The 25,294-nt window shown below is 49.7% G+C and overlaps 4 protein-coding genes across 6 annotated transcripts; 3 read left to right on the top strand and 1 right to left on the bottom strand.

Annotated features, from left to right (window-relative positions):
- The first annotated feature begins 203 nt into the window (after positions 1 to 203).
- On the top strand, positions 204 to 980 carry LOC122390216 (fibrinogen C domain-containing protein 1-like). The gene has a single exon (XM_043382947.1). It carries the CDS (start codon positions 204 to 206, stop codon positions 978 to 980), a length of 777 nt encoding a protein of 258 aa, XP_043238882.1.
- Positions 981 to 8,102: 7,122 nt separating this feature from the next.
- On the top strand, positions 8,103 to 8,861 carry LOC122390215 (ficolin-1-like). The gene has a single exon (XM_043382946.1). The coding sequence runs from the start codon at positions 8,103 to 8,105 to the stop codon at positions 8,859 to 8,861; it is 759 nt and encodes a 252-aa protein (XP_043238881.1).
- An 8,327-nt stretch (positions 8,862 to 17,188) lies between these two features.
- LOC122390229 (uncharacterized protein K02A2.6-like) lies at positions 17,189 to 23,428 on the top strand. Of its 3 annotated transcripts, XM_043382961.1 has the most exons (4): positions 17,189 to 20,589; positions 20,928 to 21,086; positions 21,721 to 21,918; positions 22,758 to 23,428. In XM_043382961.1, the coding sequence occupies exons 1-4, from the start codon at positions 19,107 to 19,109 to the stop codon at positions 22,850 to 22,852; spliced, it is 1,935 nt and encodes a 644-aa protein (XP_043238896.1). In that variant the 5' UTR covers positions 17,189 to 19,106; the 3' UTR covers positions 22,853 to 23,428. The 3 variants fall into 3 exon arrangements, 2 of the variants coding, with proteins under 2 accessions (XP_043238896.1, XP_043238893.1); XR_006258109.1 differs by having other exon boundaries at positions 18,818 to 21,086; XM_043382958.1 differs by having other exon boundaries at positions 18,839 to 20,589; positions 21,721 to 23,428.
- On the bottom strand, positions 18,028 to 18,843 carry LOC122390214. Its single transcript, XM_043382945.1, has one exon. It carries the CDS (start codon positions 18,841 to 18,843, stop codon positions 18,028 to 18,030), a length of 816 nt encoding a protein of 271 aa, XP_043238880.1.
- Positions 23,429 to 25,294: the final 1,866 nt, after the last annotated feature.

Below are 25,294 nucleotides of genomic sequence, written 5' to 3'. Positions count from 1 at the left end.
TCTGTTCCATTTCCCAGTTCTGCTCTTCTGCGCACTTCATTGCCGACAGATAATGCTGCAACAGCTGCTGTTATGCACGGTATGACGGGGAGTGTATGTGAGCCAGCCACCTGTGAGGCGGTATAAAACGGGCCGGACACAGCACACCTTCAGTAGAGGCGACTGCTGCTCTGAGACCACCAAGGACGTCCTCCTGCATCACAATGGAGATGGCGCCGCGTCTCCAAGTGGCAGTCTGTGTTCTCTGGATCCTGATGTGCACCGCTGGGTCAGTCTCTGAGCTGACCTATGGGCTGACCTCTGGCACCAACGGTACGTCACAGCAAGATTCCACTGTACGCGACTGCAGTGACCTGCCCTACGGCTCTCCAAGTGGAGTGTATACAATCCATCCTGATCGTCTCACCCCGACCTCGGCCTACTGTGACATGGACGATGGTAAGGGATGGACCGTCTTCCAAAAAAGGGCCGATATTTTACCCAGGCAGGACTTCTTCAAGGACTGGGAGGCCTACAAGTGGGGTCTGGGAAGTTTTGATGGAGAGTTCTGGTGGGGACTTCATCACCTCTGGCAGCTGACCTCCCAACTGGACCGAGTTTACGAGCTGCGGGTAGACCTCTGGGATTTCGAAAACCAGACAGCGTACGCCATTTATCAGAAGTTCACCATTGAGTCCGAGGATGGCGACTACAGAATTGACTTTGGCGACTACATCGGGACCGCCGGGGACAGATTTGGTCTAACCTACAACAAAGGAATGAAGTTCTCCACATTTGACCGAGATAATGAACCCACGTCATCTAACTGTTCATATCTCTACCAAGGCGCCTGGTGGTATTCTAACTGTGTCTGGGCCAACCTCAACGGACAGTACAAACCCGGAGTAACAGGCCTCACAACCGTCTTTTGGTACGACTGGAGGGGCTACTACAGCCTGAACACCACCACAATGAAGATTAGACCCACAAATACACTATAAGCACGTGGGGCTGCAGGCAGCAGATGCAAACCTTTATTGGGTTGCATTCTTATCAATTGTTCCGGTGTCATGAAATGTTATCTAATTTAGCTGTAACAACAGCTGCCCACTTTCCGCTTTGGGACACATGTTCATTTCCTTCGTTTGTGATGCTTTTGTGAAATTGAATTGATTGATTCTTCCGATCCGTTTTCAGCAATTCACTGTAAATATTAATCGCGGCCGAAGCGCAAAACTCCCCCTAGAGAGGTAGCTTAGAATGGGATTTTCAATAGAAAATCACAATTCTAAAGAATAGTGATTGTTCTTAATCGAAAAGTCCCAACCTTTGGATACGTGTTTTATTGGAAGGTTTATGTCTTCTTGTGTGTTGGATGTATTGTGGGCATAACTAGGCTGAATGTATGTTCCTATGTTTTTTGTGAATATATTTTAAGTGGATTTTCCTAGGAATTTCTATAAATATGTTCCAGAAGTCTCATTCGCAATGCGAGATTAGACATAGGAGGATTGCCTCTGATATCTCGCGGCCTCTCACGAGCATTCCATCCATAAAATAAAGGCGAATCTCCACATAGCACCACCTGTCTCAATAAACTTCGGAGTCACCAGGGAAAGCGTACTTCGCCTTGCGTGAGTATTAGAAGTCATGACTCACCGTCTCCGATTCGGTGATGAGGCTGCTCTTGTCCTCTGTCAGCCCATCCTCCACGTTGAGGTCCTCCGCTCCCAAATTATCCTCATCATCCTCCTCATGTTTAAACACCTTCACCTCATCCGTCGAGCCTTGTTCGTCGCCGTGCGGCATTTTGGCAGCGGTCGCGCACTAGCTCACAGCACCGACGCGGCCACTCGGCCCTCAGCACCCATCACAAGCGCCACCGACACTGTGCGCACGTATAGACAGACATACATAAGGGTACTTAATCGGAGTGGTCCAACTGGAGCGGTAAAAAAACGTCTGTTAAATGCTTTTTCATCAATGGTACCATCTCTTCCACACCATCCAGCGCCAACCAATCTCATAGACAAGAGGATATTTACAATTTCAATCATGCCCGCCTCTATAATTGCGCTAGGTGTTCGTGTTCTGACCAATCATAGTGTACTTTGTCGGCAGTAGCCTTTTGTTCAATTCGTCGGCACCCTTTGACTCTATCGCCGCTAGAGGGTTCGAGTGCCACAAAATAGAGCCATTCTCGTCTTTGGATCAGCAGCGGGAAGCAGTGCCTACCCTGAGGAACCGTGCCATCGATAACAGTACACGGAGAAAAATAATTACTCCCCCCGGGAATCACGATCCCCTATTTGGGAATCAACTGACACCCATGGTGTAATCCGATTCTGAAAAACAGTGTCCATACACCGTTTTTTAGTGTAAATTGATCTCGGTCAGAATCACATACCCAAGGGTCATTTGACTCCCAAAATTTTGACTCCCATTTTAGGTGTCGTGTCAAAAGATCCTGCACGGTGTCAGTGTAAAATAACACATCTAAGCGTTTTTGACGCTATCATGAGGAGTTTTTATATCCTATTGGTGTCATTTTACACAGTTGAGCGTTTTCGCAATCCGTGACTCCCTTATTAGGTGTAATTTGATCCTCAGTGGTGTCATAATATTCCGTTCAAATGACTTATTGAGTGTAATTTGACCCTCGGTAGTGTCATAATATTCCGGTGTCATTTGAGCCCCATTGGGTTCAAATGACACCGGAATATTATGGCACCACTGAGGGTCAAATTACACCTAATAAGCGAGTTACGGATTACGAAAACGCTCAACTGAGTGAAATGACACCCATAGGGTTCAAAAACTCCACATGATAGTATCAAAAAACACTAATATTACAGAAATTGTTTTGACGTCACTGGTGGTCCAACCGACTCCGACTACGGCCAGAACTGTCGACTCCAACGGACTCCGACTCTGATTCCGTAACCCTGCCCCTGGTGTAGGTTCAGTGATTTGAATCAATGCCCGGAGTGACGTCATGTGTGAGCTAGCCATGGCTGGTCCGCTACGAAGATGAAATAGGCAATAGCCCAATCAGTAGGCTGCACTGTCAATTTGCGGACGAAGAGTTGCGGAAAAATGCGAGACGAAGAAATGCGGGGACGAAGAAATGTGCGGACGAAGAAATGCGAGACGAAAAATACGGAGACGAAGAAATGCGAGACGAAGAAATGCGAGACGAAGACATGCAAGACGAAGACATGCAAGACGAAGACATGCGAGGTGAAAAAATGCGAGACGAAGAAATGCGAGACGAAGAAATGCGAGACGAAGAAATGCGAGACAAAGAAGTGCGAGACGAAGAAATGCGAGACAAAGAAATGCGCGGACGAAGAAATGCGGAGACGAACAAATGCGGAGACGAAGAAATGCGAGACGAAGAAATGCGAGACGAAGAAATGCGAGACGAAGAAATGCGAGACGAAGAAATGCAAGACGAAGAAATGCGAGACGAAGAAATGCAAGACGAAGAAAGGCGGAGACGAAGAAATGCGCGGACGTCAGGTCCAGTGGTTTGAGTCAATGCCCGGCCAATCAGCAAGCTGCATTGTCGTGTGACGTCATTTGTGTTCTAGCCATGCCGGTCCGCCACGAAGATGAAATAGCTCGACCTTGCAGGAAAACCGTTAGGAAAGCCGTTGACTTCAGTTGCCGGAAGTGTGCCCACGTGGGTGCGTGAGGTGTGAGCGGGGAGAGGAACTTATTTGAATTAACGCGCTTGTAATGTCGCCAAACGTTGTTTAAATTGTAGATTTACTTCAAGTGATAGTGCTTTAACGATAAACTTCAGATTTTATTTGTAGTTTGCTCAACATGCGTATTTAAATAACGAGGCGCTGCACTCGGCGAAATTTTGAAGTAGGACAAGATAGCAACGCACCATGGAGACGGAGGTAAGTTTTTATGTCATTAAGCTGCAGAATAACTCTACCTAAGTAGCAATAATCACCGGTTGATGGAACATTGTTGAAATGTGAGTAATTCCTTACGGTGAATGAAGTCACGGACCCATGAGCCTTACGATAAGTTTTCATTAGATTTTGCCATACATTTCGTGCCCAAATGTTTTGGAATTTATTGTTGCATATGAAATAAAGAATGGCATGCATGTATTGTTAATTTGCGTCACGTGGTTAACAACTGCAATTATGACTCTGTTGGACAGTGTATTTTAATCCCACAAGGTGTATGATTCCGAGAATCATTTGACAATATCTGGTATAAAGACTGATTGAAAAGAAGACGTCATCGTCAATAGATAAAATTGTAGCTGCAAGGGTGAAGACACATGTAAGCTACATTTAATGTCTCGTTGCAGTCTGGCTAATCTATATTACTATTTGAGGAGGGTGCGTCTGTCCGTTACCGAGGTCCCGACTTGGTGGTGCTTTGCGTGGACTACAGGCCAGACCGTTGCACCTAGCCCGGTGAAATTTGCACAACTTATAGATCAAGGATGCGCGACGTGCCTTTGAGGGGTCTCAGCTCGATAGGATTGATAGGGAGCGCGTGGCGCGTGCTCAAAAAGTGCAAATTCGCGTCATAGACTTTACATGTATAAATCGGCGTGCGAAATCGGGCGAAAACGGCTAATTTTGGCCGACACGGGTCCAGTTCCCGTGCAATATCTTGGTGACCAGGGGTCCGACCGGCACGGGGAAAACAGCATCGTGTACAGAATTGAACGGGCTATTGAATGGTGTGCAATGCAGAGGATAGCACGCGCCACGTGCACCGGAGAGGGCACTTTTATTTGAAAATTGCGGTTTTTGAGGGATTTTGGAATTAATTTTATTTTTAGGTGACCGTTAAATGGAGCGATTTGAATCAACGCCTATTTGCAAGAGAAAGGTACCGCCTCTCATATAAAAAATTGTGAAAAGCTGATTGATCCAAATCAAGGTGGTGCAAATCACGGGAGAAAATGGCGTTTGTCAATTTTGTGCCACTTTATTAATCACACGGGGTCTGCTGCATAACCTGATACCTTTGGCAATTGAATATGGTACCATTGGATAGAGCATTCAATTCTGTCCAATATTCACTCTTCATTTTTGCATGATTAGCAACATTATCCCTAAAAATGTGAATGTTCCAAACCATTACATTGTCATTTTTAGCGAAATTCATCGATGGCCCTCAAAAGACTTCACGCCAGTTTTCGAATCATTCTAAAGTAGAACGCATGATAATACGACACGGGCACCTCGATGCGATGTAGGTATCTTTTTGTTTTCTTACAAAATGCTTGGCCGTCAAAAAGCAATCGAACGAAATGGATATCTACCAACCAAATCGACACAGACCAACCCAATACCCACGGGTCAAAAAAATCCCCCCTTCGCGTTGCGGAGCACGCGGGTAACCCTAGTCTATATTACTATTTGAGGTGACGTAGTTTCTGTCTATTACGAAGGTCGCGACATGGTGCTACGTAGCGCGGGTTACAGGTCACACCGTTGCACCTACCGCGCTGAAGTTTGCGCAACTCATAGAACAAGGATGGACAACGTGCCTTTGATGGGTCTCAGCTCGATCGGATCGATAGCGAGCGCGTGGCGCGTGCCCAAAAAGTGCAAATTCGCGTCATAGACTTTACATGTATTAATCGGCTGGCAAAAACGGGCGAAAACAGCCAAATTTGCCCGACACGGGTCCGGTCCCGGTGCGATATCTCGGTAACCGTGGGCCCGACCGGTACGGGGAAAACAGCATCGTGTAGAGAATCGAACGGGCTATCGAATGGTGTGCGGTGCAGGGGTTGGCACGCGCCACGTGCACCGGGGAGGACACTTTCTTTTGAAAAATGGACGTTTTGGACGGATTTTGGAATTTATATTAATTTCAGGTGATCGTCAGACGAAATGAGTTGAAACAGCGCCTATTAGCAATAAAAATGTACCGTCTCTCATGGAAAAATTGTGAAAAGCTAATTGATCAAAAACAATGTGGAAAAAATCGCTGAATTAAATGGTATTTGTCCAAAATGTGCCACTAAATAATTACACGGGGTATGCTGCTTAACCTAATACGTTTGACAATTGAAAATGCTATCATTAGAAAGAGCATTCAATTCTCTCCAAGATACAATCATCACGTTTGCATGACAAGCAACAGTATTCTTAAAAATATAAATGTTTCAAACTTCTGCAAAACGATTTTTAGCGAAAATTATCTACGCCTTTCATTTGTCGTAAAACTACGCACCTCAATTATAAAACACATTTGACAGAATCTGAAGTGGAAAGCATGCTTATCAGACACGGGCACCTCGATGCGGTGGATATTCTTTCCACAAACCAAAACGTTTAGCCGTCAAAAAGCAATCGGCCGAAATGGATAGATAACCCAACCGACACAAGAACAACCAAACACCCACCGATCGAAAATACCCCTGTTCGCGTTGCGGAGCACGCGGGTCACCCTAGTCGTTCCTATAAGCTTCAGAAGCAGAACATACCCATGGGTATGCTGGTTAGTTGTACCATACTATTGGTCTCAAGATAAGGGCCCAGGCGACCCGTTTTTCTGAGCTGATGTATGACGCTAACAGGAACAGGCTCTGTATCGGTATAGAAAAACCATCCCAAGAGTCATTTGACACCGTTGAGGTGACACCTACGAGGGGTGTTTTTTGAAGCGTACCAAAAACGCGCAGTTTCCAGGAGTCCGATTACACCCGGAATCAGACACCCCCCGAGGTAATCTGACTGGTTGGGAGTGTATTTTATACCACATGTCGTCAAATGATTCCCGGAATCATACACCGTTTGGGATCAAAATACACCCTCAAAATCCGATTACTCCCTGAAGTGACACCTAAAAGGGGTGTTTTTTGAAGCGTACCAAAAACGCGCAGTTTCCAGGAGTCAGATTACACCCGGAATCAGACACTTTCTAGAGTATTATGACTCTGATTTGAGGTGTATTTTTATTCCATAAGGCGTATGATTCCGGGAATCATTTGACGCCGCACGGTATAAAAATACACCCTCAACCAGTGTCATGATACCCTAGAAAGTGTCTGATTCCAGGTGTAATCGGACTCCAGAAAACTGCGCGTTTTTGGTACGCTTCAAAAAACACCCCTTTTAGGTGTCATTATTTTTTTCAGTGTATGCACTACAGGGGTATCCAAAAGGAAATCCAACTTAAAAAGCTCGGAACCGGTAGACCCATGCCACCCACGCCGTCACATAAAGTCGACCTACCGGTATCTAGCGCCTTGGGCATACCGGGGGTCGGATGGATACGCCGACAAACTAACGACCAGTAGCCCCCATCCCGTCTATCCCCCCCCCCCCCACGGAGCGACAGGAGCGGCGGGCCAGTCCAAATTCATCCTCAGTTATTCTACTCGTACCTACTTACATGGGTCTGTGTCGCGTTATACATGACCACAGCCGAGCCGCCACCAATCGCAAGGAAATGACCTAGCAACCGACCATAGTAAACATCTCTTACCAACTCCGCTGGATGGATAGTAGTGTGAGCAAGAGAAAGAGATGGACGATAAGTGAGCGAGGAAGAGAGAGAGAGAGAGAGAGAGAGAGTGGGGAGAGAGTTGGAAAGAGAAAGAGAAAAAAGAAAGAGGGAGAGAAAGAGGGAGAGACACAGAGAGAGAGAGAGAGAGAGAGAGAGAGAGAGAGAGAGAGAGAGAGAGAGAGAGAGAGAGAGAGAGAGAGAGAGAGAGAGAGAGAGAACAGAAACAGAGACAGAGACAGATATTTTTTATAAATTGTCACCATACATCAACATCTGTCTACAGTCACAGCGTCATTGAGGATATCAAAAGTACGACATTACAGATGCCAACTTCGCAAGCCACTCCCGCTGCAACAAGATAACTAGCGCCTTCCTTCCACGAATTTTGGGTTCATCGGCACCGCCGAAGCTTCACATCTGTTCCATTTCCCAGTTCTGCTCTTCTGCGCACTTCATTGCCGACAGATAATGTTGCAACAGCTGCTATCGTGCTCGGTATGACGGTAGTGTATGTGAACCAGACACCTGTTAGGTGGTATAAAACGGGCCGGATTGAACATACACCTTCAGTGGAGACGAGTCCTCTTCTTAGACCACCAAGGACATTCGCCAGCATCACCATGGAGCTGGCGGCGCTGCTCCGAGTGATGGTCTGCTCACTCTGGCTGGTAATGTACAGCTCTGGGTCAGCCTCTGGGCTGATCTCTGACACCAACGGTACGTCACAGCAAGATTCTACTGTACGTGACTGCAGTGATCTGCCCTACTACTTTGCTAGTGGAGTGTACACAATTTACCCTGATCGTCTCACTCCGACCTCGGCCTACTGTGACATGGACGATGGCGAGGGATGGACCGTCTTCCAAAGAAGAGCTGATATTTCACCCAGACAGGACTTCTACAAGGACTGGGAGGCCTACAAGTGGGGCCTGGGAAGTTTCGATGGAGAGTTCTGGTGGGGACTTCATCACCTCTGGCAGCTGACCTCCCAACTAGACAGAGTGTACGAATTAAGGATCGACCTCTGGGATTTTGAAGGACAGACGAGGTACGCCACCTACCAGAAGTTCACCATCGAATCCGAGGATGGCGGCTACAGAATTGACTTTGGCGACTACTTCGGGACCGCCGGGGACAGTCTCCACTACCACAGAGGAATGAAGTTCTCCACTATTGACAGAGACAATGACATTTGGTCGGGTAGCTGTTCATCTGACCGGGAGGGTGCCTGGTGGTATTTCGGCTGCGCCAACTCCAACCTCAACGGACGGTACAAACCCGGAGTGTCAGACGTCACAACCGTCTATTGGGATGAATGGAAGGGATACGAATGTCTGAGCGCCACCACTATGAAGATCAGACCCACAACTACGCCCTAAGCATGCGGATCTACAGGTATCAAATGCAAACCTTCATTTAGCTGCACTCTTAAGGCCGCCGTCCACTGTTTATGCGCGCATTTTGCGCGTAATCCCAAGTGCCTACAGCGCGCTGAAAAAAAGAAGTATTTCAAGTCATTAGGAGGCGTAAAGCAGTCTTAAGTTGTCAGCGCGTGATTCGGCGCCCAACAGCCGCCGAATAATCAGCTGACTGCGATTCACACGCATTCGGCGCTGCAGTGGCGCAGCCAGGGGGGGGTCAGAGGGTCAGCTGACCCCCCCGAAATTTCTGTCGGGGGCCCGCTCGAGAGAGAAAGAAAGAAAGAGAGAGAGAGAGAGAGAGAGAGAGAGAGAGAGAGAGAGAGAGAGAGAGAGAGAGAGAGAGAGAGAGAGGAGAGAGAGGTCCTAATCTAATTGGACGAGCCCGCTTCGAGAAATGCCTACTGGGACACCACGGGTGAGGGGTCGGCCTGGGGCTCCAGGTGGATGGGGCCCGGGCCCCCGGGAGAACGGGCCCGGGCCCCCTGGGTGGATGGGACCCGGGCCCCCGTGGACGGGGCCCGAACCCCCGGGAGAACGGGTCCGGGCCCCCGGATGAGAACGGACCCGGGCCCCCAGGAGAACGGGCCCGGGCCCCGGGTGGATGGGGCCCGGGCCCCCGGGAGAACGGGTCCGGGGCCCCTGGTGGATGGGGCCCGGGACCCCCGGTGGATGGGGCCCGGGACCCCCAATGGATGGGCCCGGGCCCCCGGGAGAACGGGTCCGGGCCCCCAGGAGAACGGGCCCGGGCCCCCTGGGTGGCTGGGGCCCGGATCCCCGGATGGATGGGGCCCGGACCCTTGGGAGAACGGGCCCTGGCCCCCTGGGTGGATGGGGCTGGGCCCCCTGGTGGACGGGGCCCAGACCCCCGGGTGGATGGGGCCCGGGCCCCCGGGTGGATGGGGCTCGGGCCCCGGAGCCCCGGGTGGATGGGGCCCGGAGACCAGGTGGACGTGGCCCGGGCCCCCGTGTGGATAGGGCTCGGCCCCCATGTGGATAGGGCCCGGACCCTCAGATGAATGGGGCCCCCTAGGGTGACCCGCTTGCTCTGCAACGCGAATAATGGGTATTTTCGATCGGTGGGCGTTTGGTTGGTCTTGTGTCCATGGGTTATGTATCCATTTCGGTCGATTGCCTTTTGACGGGTAAGTATTTTGGTTTGGGAAAAAATATCCATCGCATCGAGGTGCTCGTGTCTGATAACCATGCGTTCTAATATAGAACATGCGAAGTATATTTTATAACATAGGTTGACGTAGGCTACCTATTGAAAAATTGAGGCCATCAATGAATTACTATGTACAGGTTTGAAACGTTTATATTTTTAAGAATATTGTTGCTCTTCATGCAAAAGCGATGAATGGATATTGGACAAAATTGAATGCTCTTTTCAACTATGCCATTTTCAATTGTCAAACGTACCAGTTTATGCAGCAAAACCCGTGTAATTAAGTAGGTAAGTCATGAAAAAATGTCATTTTCTTCAGCGATTTGTTCCACCTTGTTTTTGATCAATTAGCTTTTCACAATTTTTCCATGAGAGGCGGTACGTTTCTCTTGACAACAGGCATTGTTCGAACCCGCTCCGTCTGACAGTCACCCGAAAATAGCATTAAGTCCAAAATCCGTCCAAAAGTCAATTTTTCAAGCATAAGTGCGTTATCAGGTGCACGTGGCACGTGCCATTCCTGCACCGCACACCATTCGATAGCCCGTTCGATTATCATTTACGATACTGTGCTCCCCGTGCTGATCGGACCCACGGTTACCGAGATACCGCACGGGTACCGGACCCGTGTCGGGCAAATTTAGCTATTTTCGCCCAATTTTGCAAGCCGATTTATACATGTAAAGTCTATGACGCAAATGTACACTTTTTGAGCACGCGCCATGTCCTCACCACCGGCCCGATTGAGCTGAGACCCCTCACAGGCACGTTGCCCATCCTTGTTCCATCGGTTGCGCAAACTTCAGCGCACTGGGTGCAACGGTCACTCTAGCCTATACCTACCCCGCGCTAAGTAACACCATGCCGGGACCACGGTAACATACATAATCTACGTCACCACATCATCACACCACAACAAACCCGGCCCAAGGCAATACATGTCTCATGTGAGCGCGTTAACCCTCGCCGGCACAGACCATTTTGCGTCCTTCGACGGCAGAATTACGACCCCCCTCGCGTATGGCCCATGATCGAGATGTAGAGCTTCGCGGAAAACACGAGCGTGTTGCCCGTGACGAGAGGAAGCCGATGATCCCCAATTTAAAGGTCCTAGGTTAGGTCATTGGTTGACCTTCCAGGTCAGGTCAATGACCCAAAAGTCGGGAAAATCGGGACCTGTTAGAACGTCGTAAATTGTGGCTGCTATAGGGCTTTTTGGGGTGCTGATCACGAACATTATGTTAGTTTTGATCACAGATGATGTCTTTATGCATTTAGGCTAGGTCGGGTCAGGTCAGTTCAGGTCAGGTCAACCAGTAGGGATCGTGACGGGTATTCGTAGAACATACGTGTCAACCGCCTCTGACAGCTTCGTCACATGCTACGAAGGCACCAAAACTACTTAAATTTTCAAATAGTTGCTAAATTCGAATTCAGCTAAACAAAAACTAGCCTAGAAACATGCATAGCTTGAAAAGGCCGTAGTGTACTGAGGTCCTCCTAGGTCAATGACCTGACCTGACCTTCAGGCTTCAGGTGACATTGACATCCACCCTTATGCATGGGAGCAACATATCAAATCACATGTTTGAACGCTTGAAACCACGAAAGGACTGCAAACGCGCCGCTAATGCGAGCCGGCATACGCCGAACCACGATTCTGGCCAAACATGGTCTCGGAAAGTAGGCCAACTTTGGCCTACTTTCCGACCCTTAGGTCGGAATTTGACCTTGAGTTGACCTTGAGGTCATTTGGGTCAGGGTCATGAAATTTCTAGGGTAGGTGTAAAATTGATCAACGCGAGGGCACTGAAAGTTACGTCGCGATCAGTCGCTTTTTACGCGAGTTATTTGCGAAAAAAAACTTAAGGGGGGTTGCATCAAACCCTTCCCCCTGTGCCGCGAGGGTTAAAAGTTCTTGTGAGCGAATTCACGTAATGAAGAAGAATAAAGGCACAATCTACTACAGCAGCCAATAGATGACTTAGAACAGGCACATGGGACTAGTTGAATATTGTCCGACAGAAGCAGGCAACAGTTCCGATTGCATATATGCTATGCATATTGCGGAAGGGGCACATTTCGGCCTCGAAAGATACGAATTCTTACGTCATAGTAACATATTTCTGTCGTGGTCAATTTGCGTAAAAATTGAACACCGAGTGATTACCGAGCTATTGTTCTATCCAAATGTTCTGATTCAAACTCGCTCAGGGTTATCGCGCAGGTAAAGGGGGCCCGCTCAGCAGAATGTGTATGAAATATGGAGAGATTCTGAAAAATGGGTGGGGGGCCCGCACACCAGGGGGCCCGCTTTGGAGGCGATGACCCCCCCGAAATGAAATCCTGGCTGCGCCACTGCGGCGCTGAACAGCATTCGGCGCGCAGCCCATAGACTTCAATGTTAAATTCAGCGCGTACTCCAGTGGACGGCGGCCTTTACTAGTTTGTTTTCGATTTGGAAAAAGTCATATTTAGCTTTGGGAAGCTGTTTTTGTTTAACTGCTGAATATTAACCCTCGCCCGTAGTGGTGTTTTTCCAGCCGCGAACGTATAAGGGGGAGGGCTTGCCGTTTCGCCCCTGATCGAGCGATCTTCGCGGAAAAAACGAGCGTGTTGCCCGTGACGAGAGGAAGCCGAAAATACCCAATTTTAAGGTCCTAGGTCATTGGTTGACCTTCCAGGTCAGGTCAATGACCCAAAAGTCGGGAAAATCGGGACCTGTTATGTAACACGGCGGCTTCTCGTGCCCAGGGCGGGGCGCGTCGTGTTGTTGTCAGCCCTTGGCAGAAGAGATGATCTGCCGGTCCAGGTGTATTGTCTCACGAGCACAACACAGAGCGAGATGGTCGGCTACAGTGTCGGTCGAGACCGATGCAGGTACACGTCCGGCCTCAGTGGCTGCCGGGGGTCTTCTGCTAGTCCCCCCGATCGGGTGACTTCAGCAGAGCTATCCTACTCTTAGGGCGTAGCCCTCTAGCCTACACTGAAAAAAATAATGACACCTAAAAGGGGTGTTTTTTGAAGCGTACCAAAAACGCGCAGTTTTCTGGAGTCCGATTACACCCGGAATCAGACACTTTCTAGGGTATTATGACACTGGTTGAGGGTGTATTTTTATACCGTACGGCGTCAAATGATTCCCGGAATCATACGCCTTATGGAATAAAAATACACCCCAAATCAGAGTCATAATACTCTAGGAAGTGTCTGATTCCGGGTGTAATCTGACTCCTGGAAACTGCGCGTTTTTGGTACGCTTCAAAAAACACCCCTTTTAGGTGTCACTTCAGGGAGTAATCGGATTTTGAGGGTGTATTTTGATCCCACACGGTGTATGATTCCGGGAATCATTTGACGACATGTGGTATAAAATACACTCCCAACCAGAGTCAGATTACCTCGGGGGTGTCTGATTCCGGGTGTAATCGGACTCCTGGAAACTGCGCGTTTTTGGTACGCTTCAAAAAACACCCCTTTTAGGTGTCACTTCAGGGAGTAATCGGATTTTGAGGGTGTATTTTGATCCCACACGGTGTATGATTCCGGGAATCATTTGACGACATGTGGTATAAAATACACTCCCAACCAGAGTCAGATTACCTCGGGGGTGTCTGATTCCGGGTGTAATCGGACTCCTGGAAACTGCGCGTTTTTGGTACGCTTCAAAAAACATCCCTCGTAGGTGTCACCTCAACGGTGTCAAATGACTCTAGGGATGGCTTTTCTATACCGGCTCAGAGCCTGTTCCTGTTAGCGTCATACATCAGCTAATATCATACCAGTACTATTGGTCTCCTATATAAGAAATACCGGTAATATTCGAGTTCGGGGACTGGGTTGTGTGCAGGGGTGAGGGATGCACTCGAACCGAGCTGCGGCGAGGGTATAAAGGGTATATTCATCGCATCAGAAAAACAGGTCGCCTGGGCCCTTATCTTGAGACCAATAGTATGGTACAACTAACCAACATACCCATGGGTATGTTCTGCTTCTGAAGCTTATAGGAACGATTAGCCAGACTGCAACGAGACTTTTAATGTAGCTTACATGTGTCTTCACCCTTGCAGCTACAATTTTATCTATTGACGATGACGTCTTCTTCTCAATCAGTCCTTATACCAGATATTGTCAAATGATTCTCGGAATCATACACCTTATGGGATCAAAATACACTCTCCAGCAGAGTCATAATTGCAGTTGTTAACCACGTGACGCAAATTAACCATAGGGCATGTCATTCTTTATTTTATATGCAACAATAAATTCCAAAACATTTGGGCACGAAATATAGGTATGGCGAAGTCTAATGAAAACTTATCGTTAAGGCTCATGGGTCCGTGACTCCATTCACCGTAAGGAATTACTCACATTTCAACAATGTTCCATCAACCGGTGATTATTGCTACTTACTTAGGTAGAGTTATTCTGCAGCTTAATGACATAAAAACTTACCTCCGTCTCCATGGTGCGTTGCTATCTTGTCCTACTTCAAAATTTCGCCGAGTGCAGGGCGCCTTGTTGTTTAAATACGCATGTTGAGCAAACTACAAATAATATCTGAAGTTTATCGTTAAAGCACTATTACTTGAAGTAAATCTACACTTAAAACAACGTTTGGCGACATTAAAAGCGCGTTAATTCAAATAAGTTCCTCTCCCCGCTCACACCACACGCACCCACGTGGGCACACTTCCGGTAACTGAAGTCAACGGCTTTCCTAACGGTTTTCCTGCAAGGTCGAGCTTATTTCATCTTCGTGGCGGACCGGCATGGCTAGAACACAAATGACGTCACACGACAATGCAGCTTGCTGATTGGCCGGGCATTGACTCAAACCACTGGACCTGAGCTGTGGTTCGCACCAGGGTTACAGAGTCAGAGTCAGAGTCGGGTGGAATTGACAGTTGTGGCCGGAGTCAGAGTCGGAGTCGACGGCGACTTTGGAAGCCGGAGCTGGAGTCGGAGTCTGGGTCACCGAAAATCAATTGATACCGCAGCGTATCCGGACAAATCTTTGCATGGCATTTCTTCGTCGCGCAATTCTTCGTCCGCAAAACTTCGTCCGCTCATTTCTTCGTCCGCGCATTTCTTCGTCTCCGCCTTTCTTCGTCTTGCATTTCTTCGTCTCGCATTTCTTCGTCTCGCATTTCTTCGTCTCGCATTTCTTCGTCCGAGCATTTCTTCGTCTCCGCATTTCTTCGTCCGCGCATTTCTTTGTCTCGCATTTCTTCGTCTCGCATTTCTTCGTTTCGCATTTCTTCGTCTCGCATTTCTTCGTCTCGCATTTCTTCGTCTCGCATTTCTTCGTCTCGCATTTCTTCGTCTCGCATGTCTTCGTCTTGCATGTCTTTGTCTTGCATGTCTTCGTCTCGCATTTCTTCGTCTCCGTATTTTTTCGTCTCGCATTTCTTCGTCCGCACATTTCTTCGTCTCCGCATTTCTTCGTCTCGCGTTTTTTCCGCAAATCTTCGTCCCTAAATTGACAGTGCAGCCTGCTAATTGGGCTATTGCCTATTTCATCTTCGTAGCGGACCAGCCATGGCTAGCTCACACATGACGTCACTCGGGGCATTGATTCAAATCACTGAACCTACACCAGGGTTACGGAGTCAGAGTCGGAGTCCGTTAGAGTCGACAATTCTGGCCGTAGTCGGAGTCGGTTGGAAACGACAGTTCTGGCCGTAGTCGGAGTCGGAGTCGATATTGGAAGCCGGAGCTGGATTCGGAGTCTCATTCACCGAAAATCTCTTGACTCTGCAGTGTTGGCAGAGTCAAGAGATGGTGGTATACCACCAGTGACGTCAAAACAATTTCTGTAATAATTTAGTGTTTTTTGATACTATCATGTGGAGTTTTTGAACCCTATGGGTGTCATTTCACTCAGTTGAGCGTTTTCGTAATCCGTGACTCGCTTATTAGGTTAATTTGACCCTCAGTGGTGCCATAATATTCCGGTGTCATTTGAACCCAATGGGGCTCAAATGACACCGGAATATTTTGAAACTACCGAGGGTCAAATTACACTCAATAAGTCATTTGAACGGAATATTATGACACCACTGAGGATCAAATTACACCTAATAAAGGAGTCACGGTTTGCGAAAACGCTCAACTGTGTGAAATGACACCTATAGGATATAAAAACTCCTCATGATAGCGTCAAAAACGCTTAGATGTGTTATTTTACGCTGACACCGTGCAGCATCTTTTGACACGACACCTAAAATGGGAGTCAAAATTTTGGGAGTCAAATGACCCTTGGGTATGTGATTCTGACCGAGATCAATTTACACTCAAAAAACGGTGTATGGACACTGTTTTTCAGAATCGGATTACACCATCGGTGTCAGTTGATTCCCAAATAGGGGATCGTGATTCCCGGGGGGAGTAATTATTTTTCTCCGTGTACAGTATGTCTAAAAAGAATGTACCGTCGCCACTACGTGGCGCTGGTGTCGCGAGCCGGTAGTTGGCCGAATCCGCACCAGACCACACATTCCCAAGCGCTAGGTGACAGCTGCGCAGCGGCCGGTAGTAGCGTAAGCCCGAACCTTCGTGACACGACCCCGTGGTGGGGGGGGGGGGGGGGGGAGGGAGGGGAGCGGGCGGGGCAGCGCGTGCAGGGAGGGGTGCTCCGGCAAGCTGGCAGTTGTCGCGGCCAAAGGTCAAGGGGTCACACACCAAGCGAACGGACGCTGATGTGGGTTCGTGGGGATCGTGAACTTGTGTGTGGTAGGTGCGCCTTGCGATGCACGGGTGATACGCCATGGGTCTAAGCCAAATGATTAGGGGGAGAGCGGAAGAAAAATACCTGGTCAACTACGGCGAATAATGGTGCTGAAAAATGGAAAGTATGGGTCAATGCAAGCCTTCATGACTATCAACTTTTCTGAGGACGCAAAGGCCAGCATTGAATAACGATATCCGGATCGAAATTAGCAATGATTTATAATTACATGCCGAATTAATAGCGCTGCAAAACCCACCTATAGTCTGTTTTTTTAGCAGCTGCCGGTCGTTTTAAGTGCCTAAATTGCAACTGCGCGTGCTTTTGAGACTGCGAAAACAGAAATACGAGACACTTTCTATCGGCTCCTTTTATGGCGGCTCGAATGGAGCGTATCAATCCAGTATCGATCCGTGTCGATCCAGCTGTCGTACTGAACTTGCCATGTTCTGCACACTCAGGCTCCAGCATTCAGAATTGTGCTGACTTTCACTTAGGCTGGTGGAATAAGCTGCGGATTTGTCTTTTACGCCTCACAACCCTTCTTGAGAATTGTCATCACCGTTCTTGCGCTATCAGTTTGTACACTATATAAAAAGAGGAGAGAGGGGTTGAGAGGAGGGCAACGTTCCCTGGCCAGGTGGCCTCTTTGTGTCAGCGAAGATGGTACAAAAGTCGTGCCATGGTGCCAGCGATAGCAGGAGGCAGGAGATTGAGAAAGTGAATAATTTAGGAATGAAACCAGCTTGTGTATACCGCCTTATCACTGTTCTTTATATGTAGATTGCATCATACCTATATGAAATGCAAAAGTGCTCAAATGTCCGGGCGTCGTTTGTATTTTAAACAGCGCCGGGCCGGTACTCGGCGACTTCCGCGCCGGGCCGGGGGTGTCTGAACCCACCCCCGTCTAAATCAGCTCCTGGGCCAAGTAGCGACTCGCAGTAAGCGTTATTCGAAAGAGCAAAAGAAATAATGAAGAAAACACATCAGTCATTTTTAGGTCAGGTCAAAGGTCAGGTCACCAGAGGTCATCAAAGGTCAAATTTTGTCAAATCAAAGGTCAAACGAAAGAGCAAAAAGTAAACCATATATTCTGAAGGTCATCCCAGTGCAGTCTGCATCCAGCTGTTCACGCCTGCCTCGTGCATAATCGCAAATCATAATCATGCGATCATCATCAGTCATCACCGTATAGCGAGTCAGCCCAGCACAGCTCCTCTCGTCTTCTACTCGTCTTCTGTGTCTTCGTCTTCACTATCACTGCTTCCCAGGGTAACGACGACGCGCTCCACCTCTTCGGCCACGTTCTCGTGCTGCCAGTAGCGCTCTTCGAGCACTTCCACGTGATCGCAGCACTTAGCCCATGCCGAGGGTGGGATGTGGGCCACCGCCTCTTCCACAAGCAGCTTGATGGCTCCCATGCTTCCGCTTCTGTTGCGTTGTCTCACATACGTTTTCAGTTGAGCCCATATCATTTCGATCGGGTTCAGGTCGCAACTGTAGGGTGCCAGCCTGACCACTGTGTGTCCTTTTTCTTTTGCCAGTTCATCCACATAGTACGTTTTTGGGGGAGCGTGCTTGTGAACCAGCTCCAGAAGCTCCACTTTGAGCATGTCGTCGGCATATGAAATGCCATTTTCTTCCAGCCATGCCTGGATCTCCCCTTTCTTGTTACTGGTCGTCGGGGTCTTGTTTTTAATCCGGCTGTGGTAGCTGGCGTTGTCCATGACGATAACGCTGTTAGCCGGGATGTTCTGGAGTAGGCTGGAGAACCATTCCTCGAAATGTTGCGCATTCATCGAGTCGTGGTAGTCGGTGCTCTTGCCGTCGGTCCAGGTGGTAAGCAAGGCATCACCGACAAATCCATCTCTGGATCCAGCATGGACAATGATCAGACGCTTGCCTTTGCCAACAACACTTCTTCTGCCACAAAACTCGCGATCATCCAGCCAGCCTTTTTGATCAAAATCAAACTGACTGAACCACGTTTCATCGAGATAGATGACTGCTCGGTCGGGCTCAGTATTGCGGATCCTGCGCATTTCTCTGAGGTAGCGGGCTCTTGCAGCCCGCACGTACGGGCGCTCTGTTGTAGACGGCCGAATACGGTACGGGGGACCGGCGCGCGGGAGCGGGCCGCGGCGGCTGTGCCGTCGATGCTCCGCCCTAATCACGTGATTGCCTGGAGGTGTGTGTCGGCCGACCCCGGGTCGGCCGGCCGGGAGAATACAGTTCATGCCGAGAGACGAGCGTGTGTGGCTCTGGTGGCGGGGATAACATTGGCGACGAGGATGAGATCCGCAAGATGCCACTCGGCCGGTTGGAAGTTTTTGAAGCAGCAGAAGACAACTGGGAGGAGTACATCGAACGGTTGGTCCAATTTTTTGTTGCAAACGAGATAGAGGAGGATGTAAAGAAAAGGGCTATTTTGTTGAGCAACGTGGGAGCCCGAACCTATGGCGTCTTGCGTTCACTTTTGTCCCCGGTGAGACCCGATGAGGTTTCATATGACCACATCGTGAATGTATTGAGAGAGCACTTCCATCCGCGACCGTCGGTCACTGTGGCGCGGTTCAGATTTTTCTCGTGCTCCCGTAGTATAAATGAACCGGTGCAAGACTATATAGCCCGACTGAAACAGCTGTCACGGGATTGTCAGTTTGGCTCGTTTTTGGAAGAAATGATTCGTGATCGGCTAGTGTGCGGAATCAATTCGGATTTGATTCAGAGCCGTCTGCTGTCGGAGCCTGAATTATCGTTACAGAAGGCGACTGAAATGGCCGTGGCGCTGGAGACAGCCAGCCGGAACCAGCAGGAGCTGGCAGGAGGACCTCGGGTTGGACAGCCACCGACCGAGCCAGCGGTGCAACGCATCCACACATCGGAGTCGCGGCCGCCACACGGACGGGGGAGCCGTGAAAACTCAAGTAAGCCCAAGTTTTCTGATTCTGAGGCTAATAAGTGCTGGCGCTGCTTGAGTAGCAAACATTCAGAGTCTGAGTGTTTTTTCAAACGCAAGCGTTGTTTTCGTTGTTCCAAATATGGTCATACAAGTGCCGCTCATAGAGCAGGAACCGTGAACAGTCTCGGAGATGTGCCTCACCAATCTGACGAGGTGACTGTTGAAGATGGTGAGCCCGGGCCGGAGGACACTGTGGTGGGAGACCTGTTCACCTTCTCAGCTGGACTGAGCAGAGGTCGACCTCCGATCCTGCTGGACGTGACGCTGAATGGGAAGCAGGTCCAGATGGAACTGGACACTGGAGCGTCGGTGTCTGTCTGCTCCTACGGTAGGTTCAAAGAACTCTGGCCGACTGGTGACCGGTTGTTACGGCCCACAGACATTCTCCTGCGCACTTTTTCTGGAGAAAAGCTGGTGGTAAGAGGTGAGGTGATACTTGATGTGGGTTATCAAGGATCAACGTACCAACTACCTCTGGTGATCCTGGAAGGAAGGGGGCCATTGCTGTTTGGAAGAAATTGGCTGCATCAGATTCGGCTAAATTGGCAGAGCATTTGTACGGTGTCCAGTAAAACTGATGTCGAGGCGGTGGTGGACAAGTTTCCGGAGCTTTTCCAGGACGACTTGGGGTGTGCTCGAGATGCTGAGGTCAGCATCCCAGTGGACGAGTCTGCATCACCGATCTTCTACAAGCCCAGGACGGTGCCGCTGGCGTACAAGGCTCAGGTGGATGCTGAGTTGGAGCGGCAGCTGAAGGCTGGACTTCTGGTACCTGTGAAGTGGAACAGCTGGGCGGCTCCCATCGTGGCAGTGCCGAAGGCTTCAGGTGAGCTCAGAATCTGTGGTGATTACAGATTAACCGTAAACCGGGTTACACCGGTGGAGCAATATCCGCTGCCTAAGGCTGAGGAACTGTTCACAAAGTTCCAGGGAGCTACAGTTTTCAGTCAGCTTGACCTTAAAAGTGCGTACAATCAACTGCCATTGTGTGCAAAAAGTCGTCAGTACTTGGCAATAAACACGCACAAGGGGATACTTGTCCCGACCCGTCTGGGATATGGGTACGCGTCAGCCCCCGCAGTGTTCCAGCGGTACATGGACACCCTGTTGACTGGGATAGCAGGAGTGGGAGTGTTCCTTGACGATGTGGTTGTTTCTGGCAAGAACCCACAGGAACACAACGCAGCGCTGGAGGAGGTTCTCCGGCGCCTGTCAGAGGCCAACCTGAGGCTACAGCGACGCAAGTGCCGGTTCGGGATGAAGTCGGTGATCTATTTGGGACATCACATCGGGTCAGAAGGGATAAAGCCAACGGCGGAAAAGGTCAGTGCGGTAGAGGATGCACCCGCCCCTAAAAACGTCAAAGAGTTGCAGGCCTGGCTTGGCCTGATTAACTATTACTCCAAGTTTTTGAAGGATCTGGCTACTATTCTTGCGCCCTTGTACAAATTGCTCAAGAAAGAGGAAAAATGGCAGTGGGGCCCGGAAGAGCAGAAAGCATTTCAGGCTGGGAAAGACTTGTTAAAATCTCCCATCACGCTGGCGCATTTCGATGAGTCCGCGCCAGTGATTTTGGCATGTGATGCTAGCCCGTGGGGCTTGGGATGCGTCTTGAGCATTGTCGATCGGCATCTGGGGGAGCGTCCGGTCGCATTTTACTCCCGATCTTTGTCAAAAACTGAGCAGAGATACTCACAGACGGACCGCGAGGGCTTAGCGGTCATAGCAGGAGTCCGGCGCTTCCACTATTACTTGGCCGGCAGGCAGTTCAGCATCCGGACCGATCATAAGCCCCTGCTGGGAATGTTGGGGGAAGATAAGCCAATCTCACCCATGGCGTCTCCCCGGGTGACCCGCTGGGCGCTTCTGTTGTCTGGATACAAATACAAGTTGGAATATGTTCCAGGGACAAAACAGGGCCATTGTGATGGCCTGAGCCGGCTGCCTCTGCCATCAGATGCCTGCGAGCTGCCGACGCCTGCTGAGACGGTGCATCTTATGGAGTTCGTGGACTCGACTCCAGTGACGGCGAGCTGCATTCGGACCTTCACCGCCCGGGACCCGGTGCTGAGCGTCGTCCTGCAGTACACCCGAGACGGATGGCCGACCAGCGGACTCTTGAACCCGGAACTGGTACAGTTTCGACGCAGAGAAGGTGAGCTCAGTACCCACGAGGGCTGCCTGCTCTGGGGCTCACGGGTAGTGGTGCCAGCCAAACTGCGGAGCCGTGTACTTCAAATGTTGCATGAAGGGCATCTGGGTGAAAGTCACACAAAGAGTTTTGCCAGAATGTACGTGTGGTGGCCCAATATCGATGTGGATATCTGTCGGATGGTCAGTGAATGTACCACATGTCAGACGTACCGCAGGCAGGCACCAGTCGCGCCCCTCAGTCCTTGGAGCTGGCCCAGCCGTCCCTGGGAACGGATCCATGTGGATTACTGCGGGCCAGTACAGGGGCAGATGATGCTGGTAATTGCAGATGCGTGTACGAAATGGCTGGATGTGCACGTAACCACTCGATCTACTGCAGAAGTTACCATAGAGGAGCTTCGTAAGTCGTTTTCGAACTGGGGGCTGCCAAAAGTGATTGTCACGGATAACGCAGCGTGCTTCACGTCACCAACGTTTCAATCTTTTTGTGCAAAAAATGGAATCAAACACCTGCTAACTGCTCCACTATCCCCCAAGAGCAACGGGCTAGCTGAACGAGCGGTTCAAACTGTCAAACAAGGGGTACGGAAACAGCATGGTGGCAGTCTTCAGTCAAAAGTAGTCCGCTTTTTATTCGCTTACCGAACTACACCCCACAGCGTCACAAGACACACGCCAGCGGAGCTGATGGTGGGTCGTCAGCTCCGAACTCGCCTTGACTGCGTCCTACCCAACTTGCAGGAAAGGATGGTGGAAGTGCAGCACAGAATGAAGCAGAGATATGATGAGAAGGCGTGTGAGCGCATTGTTCTGCCCGGAATGCATGTTCTTGTCTCGCAGGTGGCGGGCCTGGCGGGCGTCGACCGTTCCACCCGGTGGCTGCGTGGGAGCTGCATCGGTCGGAGTGGCTCCAAGCTGACGGTGCGACTGACTGACGGCCGGGTGATACAGCGCCACCTGGACCAGGTGGTCGCCGATCAGGCCGGCGGGACGCGGCGGGACGGCGGCGCAGACGGGCTGGACGCAGGTGAAGCCGTGACGGTGGACCCCACCGCTGCCGCTGTACCGCTGGTGACACCGTCGGCGGCGTCGGCGGCCCGAGTCGCTGCCGGCGGGGCCGCGCTGGAGGTCGGGCCGACGCCGGCTGGCTCCGGCGCACCGATGGATGCTGCGTCTGTGGAGCCTGCTGCTGACCCGGCGACTGACGTGCCTGGGACGACGGGCACCGCAGCTGGGGACGGCGAGGCGCCGGCGGGCGCGGCGGCTGGGGACGACGATGCTTCGGCACAGTCGCGCTACAACCTACGGCCGCGTAAACCGCCTGTTGTCAAAACGGGATGTTTTGATTCGGGTGGGAGGGATGTTGTAGACGGCCGAATACGGTACGGGGACCGGCGCGCGGGAGCGGGCCGCGGCGGCTGTGCCGTCGATGCTCCGCCCTAATCACGTGATTGCCTGGAGGTGTGTGTCGGCCGACCCCGGGTCGGGAGAATACAGTTCATGCCGAGAGACGAGCGTGTGTGGCTCTGGTGGCGGGGATAACACGCTCCATCAGCAGCTTCCTGTTGTTTACCTTCCTGTAGCGGAAGCCGTTCTGGAGGAGGATCTTGCGCAGGGAGCTGCGACTGAAGGTTAAGTCCAGCTCACTTGTCACCTTCATCAGGATCGAGTTTAGGGTAACTCGCTCACCCTTTTCGTACATGCTGTGTATGGCTCGTTTTATGGCACACACGTCGAAATCGTCGATTTTCTGAACGACTCCCGTCCGTGGGGCTGACTTCATAGGAGACTTGAACTCGCCGACTTCCTTTTCTTTCATGATGCTGCGAACTGTCCGCTCGGAAACACCAGTCATCAGATTCACTCTCTCATACACTTTATTTGGGTGAACCAAACAATATGAACCGCATGGTTCTCCTGTTAAGGCCATGTTACTTTTCTCTTTTGAACAAAATTCAAAAACATTGAAAATCACCTTCTTGGTCTGGCGATCGATTGGGGAACATTTTAGCTTCGAAAAAGACATCTTTTCCTTCTTTTTAGTTCATGTCGAAGAAAAGTTACGGATGTGCAAAGTTTCAGGATTTGCAGGATTTCCATAGCATTTTTGCTTTCGCTCCTCGCGCACTTATCAGACAGGCGCTTTAAACGACCGGCAGCTGCTAAAAAAACAGACTATAGTAATTGTCAAGTCGGATTCATACCGACTTGAATTAAACTATCCTAAATCAAATTGTATATAAGATCTCTATGCTTTGACCAGCTTCGTGACCTGACGGGCTGTGACCTGACCTTGACCCGAGGTTAACACCTTAACTTGATCTCACCCGAAGAAAAAGTATACCATTCGACACGCCTGAGCTAGACAAACACGATGCTGCTAAAATCGCGGATCTGCGATCATGTTTAACGAAGTTATTTACCAAAAACCGAACCTGTGCCTTGGGCCACTTGACCTAACCTCAGAAGTCATCGGCTGATCCTAGTCCTTAAAATCGGAGACCAATCGCTGCATTTCGTAACGACGCGCACGATCGTTTCTTTCGTGAGGCTCTAGCTCATTAAAGGAAATAGTTCACTTTCACGAAATTATATTTTTTGCAATGGATTTATGATTTTTTATGTTCAAAATGATCAGCAAAGAAAATAAAACCTTTTCATAACAAAATATTATTTTCTTTATTTTTGATATAGGAAGAACTTTTCAGTTTCTGTAAGGCACACGCGATCCAGTATGAAAAGAGCATGGGTCCCGAAAATTCTTCAGAAGCTAGAGAAATTATCGCGGCCACCGGCATTTGGGCGATCTGCTCATGCTTTTGTTACTGGAGCGCCTCTGAAGAATTTTCTGAATAATTTTCTTTTGTTACTGGAGCGTTTCTGAAGAATTTTCGGGACCCATGCTCGTTTCATACTGGATGCAAATATATGCAAGGCACACAACCTCAACGCAAGGCACCTTTTTCGGGACGAGAAATAGAATATCTTTGCCTAGGGTGATCGTTGGGCTGTAAAAGCTCCTGATTTATGCTCGTCTCAGCCCAAGCTACGGAACTGCTATTCCAGTTAAAAACCCATGTTAAAATGTGAACTATTTCCTTTAAGGGGCGAATCGGCAAAGGGGGTTGTTCCCTCACTTCCAACCCCCCAACGCCCCTTCGGTATTCAGAAAACCTGAAGGTCTGGTGAAGGTTAAAACGTTGCTCCTGAACGAGGAAGAAATGTAAAAGTCAAAGCTCTATAGACGTCCTGTAAAAGTGGCCATAATAAATAAATTGGTTAGAGATACGATGCTTTTTAAACGACTTCCTCATATAAAATCGGGTGCTGGGACCAATCTTATAAACGCTTTAGAATGGACAGGGCGTCACTGGCTA

The sequence above is a fragment of the Amphibalanus amphitrite genome, unplaced genomic scaffold (assembly GCF_019059575.1).
Source record: "Amphibalanus amphitrite isolate SeventyFive unplaced genomic scaffold, NRLGWU_Aamphi_draft 000387F_arrow, whole genome shotgun sequence".
Lineage (NCBI taxonomy): Eukaryota > Metazoa > Arthropoda > Thecostraca > Balanomorpha > Balanidae > Amphibalanus > Amphibalanus amphitrite.
The sequence above is the reverse complement of the archived record's forward strand: the minus strand, read 5'-3'. Positions and strand labels throughout refer to the sequence as shown.

What these genes read in the sequence shown, in the direction of transcription:
- LOC122390214 (XM_043382945.1), bottom strand. Translation starts at nt 18,843, where the DNA reads ATGCGCAGGATCCGCAATACTGAGCCCGACCGAGCAGTCATCTATCTC.
- LOC122390229 (XM_043382958.1), top strand. Translation starts at nt 19,107, where the DNA reads ATGCCACTCGGCCGGTTGGAAGTTTTTGAAGCAGCAGAAGACAACTGG. An exon ending in GGCAGTGCCGAAGGCTTCAG is followed by an intron (nt 20,590 to 20,927) that starts GTGAGCTCAGAA and finishes GTTTCTGGCAAG; the next exon opens with AACCCACAGGAACACAACGC. An exon ending in TAAAGCCAACGGCGGAAAAG is followed by an intron (nt 21,087 to 21,720) that starts GTCAGTGCGGTA and finishes CTCTGCCATCAG; the next exon opens with ATGCCTGCGAGCTGCCGACG.
- LOC122390215 (XM_043382946.1), top strand. Translation starts at nt 8,103, where the DNA reads ATGGAGCTGGCGGCGCTGCTCCGAGTGATGGTCTGCTCACTCTGGCTG.
- LOC122390216 (XM_043382947.1), top strand. Translation starts at nt 204, where the DNA reads ATGGAGATGGCGCCGCGTCTCCAAGTGGCAGTCTGTGTTCTCTGGATC.